Source organism: Bison bison, unplaced genomic scaffold, assembly GCF_000754665.1.
Source record: "Bison bison bison isolate TAMUID 2011002044 unplaced genomic scaffold, Bison_UMD1.0 scf7180017864516, whole genome shotgun sequence".
Lineage (NCBI taxonomy): Eukaryota > Metazoa > Chordata > Mammalia > Artiodactyla > Bovidae > Bison > Bison bison.
Window position 1 is genome coordinate 201869 of NW_011495069.1, and position 6220 is coordinate 208088.

At 58.5% G+C, this 6220-nt stretch overlaps 1 protein-coding gene across 1 annotated transcript in view; it reads left to right on the forward strand.

Annotated features, from left to right (window-relative positions):
- Nucleotides 1–6220, forward strand: part of PADI4 (peptidyl arginine deiminase, type IV) — a 28503-nt gene that overhangs the window by 7512 nt on the left and 14771 nt on the right. Inside the window, exons 5-9 of the mRNA XM_010830215.1 lie at nt 1523–1637; nt 3022–3147; nt 4861–5039; nt 5156–5259; nt 6165–6219. Coding sequence (XP_010828517.1) covers nt 1523–1637; nt 3022–3147; nt 4861–5039; nt 5156–5259; nt 6165–6219 — 579 coding nt within the window. The remainder of the gene's footprint in view (nt 1–1522; nt 1638–3021; nt 3148–4860; nt 5040–5155; nt 5260–6164; nt 6220) is intronic.

Below are 6220 nucleotides of genomic sequence, written 5' to 3' on the forward strand. Positions count from 1 at the left end.
AGAGAAAATTTGCAGGCAGGTCAGGACCCTGGCCCAAAAATCTAGGCTGTGGAGAATTCCCTGATGGCCCAGTAGTTAGGACTCCACGCTTCCACTGCAGGGGTCCTAGGTTCAATCCCCGGCTGGAGAATTAAGATCCCACACGTGGGACTTCCCAGTAATAATGAATCCACCCGCCAACTCAGGAGACATAAGAGATGCGGGTTCAATCCCTGGGTTAGGAAGATCCCCTGCAGGAGGGCATGGCATTCTTGCCATGGAGAATCCCACGGACAGAGGAGCCTGGCGGGCTGCAGTCCACGGGGTCACACAGAGTCGGACACGACTGAGTGAGGGAACAGCAACAACGTGCCTCGTAGCCAAAAAATATCCCCTGTGCTAGAGTTTAGCGACTGGCAGGTGAGGTTCACACTGGGTGGATGACAGAGAACAGAGGCGGTGGATGGCGGAGGGAAGGGGGCGGGTGGGGCAGGGAGTCTACGCTGCAGAAACATAGTGTGCTGGGCTACACAGGTGATGAGTTGCCTTAAACCTCAGGGGAAACCCCAAAGCGGCCTGCACATTTTTATGCTGATCTGGACTTTAATTAACTAATTAATTTTTTTGGCCACGCTGCGCAGCTTGCAAGGTCTTTGTTCCCCTGCCCCAGGCAGGGAAAATGCCAAGACCTTTTCACTGGACGTCAGGGCGACCCCACACGCTGGTGTGCTCTTAAGGACGACAGGGCCCGTCAAACATTAAGGTCCCCTGTGGGACCGGTCAGCAGTGAAGGGAAGAATTGCAGCTCTGGGGTGGAACCCGTCCTTCTGTCTTTCCCAAATTGCAGTCATCGCCCAGGGCAGAACGCTCTGCTACAAGCAGAAGAGTCGTCACTGTTTAGAGTCTTGATGGGAGGGGTGCTCCATTTGCTTTCATCTTCACAGAGATAGCAACCAGCTGCGAAGGATAGTGCCCACACTTTGATGAAAGAGTTAAGAGTTGTCATAAGAGGAACTATTTAGATCTGAATCTTGACACAAACTTTTAGCTCAGCTTGGTTTGCCAATTCAACAGTTTTTAAAAGCTGTGGAAATCAATTTTACTGTCTTGGGCGCCTATCTTCATTTTTAAAATTTTTTTTAAAGATTTTTTTTTTTAATCTGGACCTTTTTAAAGTCTTTACTGAGTGTGTTACAGTATTGCTTCTGTTTCACGTTTTGACCTCTTTGGCCACGAGGCATGTGGGGTTTTAACCCCTCCTTGAGGGATCAAACCCACACCCCTGGCACCGGAAGGCAAAGTCTTAACCACTGAACCACCAGGGGAGTCCCTTGGGTTCCTTTTCTAAAATGGATGAACTGAATTTGCTTATGGCTTTGGAGGGAGGCAAAAATCCACTCTCAGGACCAAAATACTACCTGATGTGGGAGCAAGATGTGTAAACACGCAAGCCTGCAAGGTGCTGGGCAAGGTGGCGGGCTTCCCCAAGAGCGGGAGGGCAGACACGTGTTCCTAAGCATGCTCGTCTCTGCTGGGTCCACAGAGGGCCTGGACCTGGGGCCCCCGAGGGCAGGGCGCCATCCTGCTGGTGAACTGTGACAGAGACAACCCCAACTCTTCCGCCGTGGACTACAAGGATGAGCAGCTTGACAGCCACGGTAAAGACCCCCAAGATCTAGTGGAAACAGGGCTTTTGTCTGTTTGTAAAGGCTTTCGTCCTGAGCCTGGCAACAGCGCTCAGAAATCAGGCTTATTGGAAGCATGCTCTTGTTAGCACACGGGTTACGTAGGTGAAGGAATAGACAAGGGTCCTGAGAGGGCAAGTGACCCGCCCAAGCTCACACAGCAGCCAGGGGAGGGTTGGGGGCAATGTCGAGTGTCCCAGCGCCTCCTCCAGGGCCCAGGTTCCATCCCTAGCCTGTTGCCTAATCCAAACTTCTGCTCTCAGGTCAAGTCTGGGGCCCCAAATAATTTAAAATAAAAGCCTGACTAGAGCCCCAAACTCAGGTCAGAGCGGCCCTGAGCCCCCGCCAGACTGGGCACTGCTCCAACCAGTTCAGAATTATTAACTCAATTGATCCTTCAGAAGTATGTATGGTTCTCATCCCACTTTACAGATGGGAAAGCCGAGGCACAGGAAATTAAGCAATTTGCTCCGGGTCACAGAGCCAGTAGTGTGTGGCTCAGGATTTGAGCCCGGGCATCCTGGCACCAGGGCAGGTCTAGGAGCCCTGCTGGCACACCTCCGAGTGGGGGTCAGGATGGGAGATGCTCGGCTCAGCTGCACTGGAGGAGGGCGCCCAGGGAGTGAGGTCATTTGGCCAGGGCAGCCGCGACTGCCTTCCTGCGGGACTTGCTGGAATGGCCTAGATGGATGCGGTTTGAAGTTGCATGCAGTCGGTGTGTCCTGATGCCAGGGAGCGCGTCTCCATGGCGCCTGGCACGCACGTGCCTGTATGGACCCTCCCAGGGTGAGGCGCTGTAATACGGACTTTGGGCCTGTGACTGCACCCTTTCCGCGAGGGCTCTGTGCTTAGCCCTGTGTGCTGACAAGGAAGCAGAGGCGTGGAGCAAGGAAGCGACTCCCCAAGGTCACACAGACCCAGGGCTCACGCCCCGCCCACTCCAGCGCCCTTAACCATTCGACTCTTGTCTGGCTCTGCTTTCCTCACGTCTTTGTCAGCCACCACTTAGGCTGGTTCATCTCCCGTGGGCCCCGGGGAGAAACTTCTCCACTCATTCAGTCCACAATTACTGAGCATCTGCCTTGCGCTCGGCCTTGGTTTGGATGCTTCTCAGAGCTGGGAACAGAGCAACAAGCAAGACAGATGTGGTCTCTGCCTCACCAAGCCAACGTCCTAAGCTCATCCTGGTGGGAGAGGTCGTGTCCAAACCCTGATTCGCTTTAATTCTAAAGTGAAAACTGTCACTTAAAAACTGGAAAGAGCGTAAAGAAAATAAAGCCAGGTGACGAGACGAAGGGTGGTCTTGGGGGGAGGGTGGCCTCGGGGGCTGTCTCAGGCCTCGCCCTTCTCTTTGCAGACCTGGAGGACCTGTCCCTGGTGATCCTGAGCACCAGGACCCCCGGGGACTTTTTCAGCAAGCACCAGCTGGTGCTCCACGTGGCCAAAGCTGAGATGGACAAAGTCCGGGTGTTTCAAGACAACGGTGAGTCGTCTCCGGCTGTCACCTCAGTGTCGCCTTCCGCCCCCGCCAAAGGGACTCAGCCTCTCCACACCCTGCTTGGGGGGAAACTCCCGAGCACCTCCCCCGTGCCAGGGTCTAAGAATCGAGGAAGCAGCAGGGAGCGAGCTGGAGGTCCTCTCTGAACGGATGGGCACAGAAAGGGGGCAGACAAGACGCAGGCAACAGACGAGATCTGGTGCTGGGCGAATGCAGAGAAGGGCCCGCCCTCCCTCCCAAGCACTGCCGAAGCTGATCTTGTGTGTCCGGCTCCTCTCTCTCTTTCACACACATGCGTAAACTCTTGCAGGAGCTGTTTTGTTCTTGTTTCTTAAAGCAATTGGGTTTTTGTTTGTTTTCCTGTTTTTTTTGGCCACATCATGTGGCATGCTAAGGCCCTAGTTCCCCAACCAGGAACTGAACCTCCTCCCGCTGCGGTGGAAGTGCGGCGTCTTACCCAAGGGGCTGCCGAAGAAGTTCCCACAGGGGTTGTTGAATCCAAGCCGACTGCACATAATAACTGTGACATGTAACCATGTGTTCAACAATCTGCTGATCAGAAGCATCAGTAGCTTCTCAGTGGCTCAGGAGCCCCCGCCACCCCGTGCTAGGTCGGCTCTAGGCACAGGGAACAGAGCAAAGAACTTAGCAAAGTCTCTGCCCTCGGCGGGATGGGGGTGATGATACGTGAAAAATCGTTGTCTGCAGCCTCAGAAGGCGCTAAATGCTGCACAGAGGGATGCAGCAGGGGAGGGGGAGGGCGGTCGGGGAGACCCCCCAGAAGGTCGCTGAGTACTGGGAGATGGAGGAACATCAGGCACTCTGGGGCAGGGGGGACTGCAGGTGCAAAGGCCCTGAGGTGGGATGCGCCCGCAGGATCGAGGATGCAGGGAGGCCAGTGTGCTGAGCACCAGACAAGGTTTACGAGGGTGAACAGGGTAGAGAAGAGAGGCCAGAGGGGAGGGGCCGGTCTCAGAGGCAGGGAATGACTGTGGCTTCTCGTCTGTACGGGGTGGGGGCCTATGAGGGCTGTGCCGAGGAGCAGCCCGACCTGACTTACTTCCATTCAGACCGCAGGGATTAGACTGACATTGTTTTGGCCACAAACCAACTCCTTGCCTCTGTGGAGGTATCACCTCCTCCAGGAAGCCCTCCCTGACCTTCCAGCACTTACTGCTGTCTGTGATTTTGACTGTCTTTTCCTCTCCCTGCTGCGGCGCTAGTGGGAAAGAACCCGCCTGCCGATGCAGGAGACATAAGAGACATGGGTTCGATCCCTGGATCGGGAAGATCCCCTGGAGGCGGGCACAGGAGCCCACTCCAGTATTCTTGCCTGGAAAATCTCATGGACTGAGAAGCCTGGTGGGCGAGGGTCCATAGGGTCACAAAGAGTCAGACACGACTGGAGTGACTTATCCAGTAGACCGTGGGCTCCCTGGGGCCAAGGACAAAGGCTGTCTCCCTGATCCTTCGGGGTCAGCTGCGAGCAGGTGAAAGGCAGGGAGCGGACGAGAGAAAGAGCGGACCCTCGCGTATGCTGAGCTTTCTGTAGCACTGGGGGGACGCAGGCACCCCATCGCGCCGGTCCTGGGCCTCCATCCGGTGACGTCGCGGCTGAGGCTCAGCCCTCTCCCCCTGAGGAGGGGCTCGGGCTCCTCAGAGACAGGGACGCAGCGCTGACCCGCTGCTCGCTCCCAGGGGGCCGGCAGCCCTCCCGGTACAGCGCGGTCCTGGGGCCAGAGCGCCCGTCTCACCTGCTGGAGCTCCCTGGCGGCCAGCGCAGCACACACTTCTACGTGGAGGGCCTGGCCTTCCCCGACGCCAGCTTCCCGGGGCTCGTTTCCCTCCACCTCTCCCTGCTGGACGTGTCCAACCCGGTAGGCCTGGGGAGCAGGGGGCGGCTGGGCTTCCAGGCCCCGGCCCAGCTGGGCAGGGGCTCCCCGCATGCCTGGCTGCTCTCACAGCCCCTCTCTCGCCCTCCCCCCTCCCACAGGAGCTCCCCCAAAGCCTGCTTTTCCAGGACAGCGTGGTCTTCCGTGTGGCCCCCTGGATCATGACCCCCAACACCCAGCCCCCGAAGGAGGTGTACGTGTGCAGGTGAGGGGCCCTGGAGGGCTGAGGCGGGGCCCAGACACACACACACACCCCCAGGGAGAACCTGGAGCAGGACCCCGGAGTGCTTCGTGCCCGGCGGTGTGGATGGGGGCGGGGGTGCTCCCGCTGCGGCCGGCTGAGGCGGGGGCTTGGTTGGAGCCGTAAGCGGGCAGGGAACATCGTGGGCACTGTTTCCCTGTCACTCTCTGGCCCAAGGCATCCTGAGGGTGGCTTTAGCGCCTGGGGGACTTTGGACTTCACCAGACCCAGAAGATGAGAGCTCTGGTCCTCCGGGCGAGGCCTCGGGGCTCCCACGAGGGCGGCCCTGCACGCGGAACCCCGGACACTCATTTCAAACGCCCGTTCCTGACCAACCTCTGAGCTCGCGTTCCCCACCCTGGGGCAGGACACACGGCGGGGGGCCCCGGGCGTCCATCCCGCGGTCAGGGAGCCCCTGATAACCACGCAGGGCCTCGGGGGGCTTCCCCCTTCCCCCCCGGCCTCTTCCTGTCGCTTGGGGGCAGGAGGGTTGCGAGTGTAACCTGGTGCTCAGGATGCAACCTGGAAGCCAGCAAGGCCTGGACCTGAATGCGTGTGGCATGACCTTGACTCTCACCTCCGCGCTCTGCCTTCTGCTCGCTGGAAGGTTGCCCGCTGGTCCCCCCCGGGTTGTCAGCAGAGTTCAGGGAGGCAGCGTGCTGAGAGCAGGCAGACAGGGCAAGCGGGGGTCTCCATCGGGCTCCAGGGGTCTCGAAGCACGCACCGCGGGGGTCCCGGCCTGTGTCCCGGCCTCAGCTCCTGCGCCTGCTCCACCCTGAGTCCAGCCGGCCTCCTCAGAGCCCAGCCAAGGCCGCTGGGTGCGGAATCAGGGGCACCGAGGACCTTTTCTTTCTTCCTGATCGTTCTAGGGTATTTGAAAACGAGGACTTCCTGACATCACTGACCGCGCTGGCCAAGAAAGCCA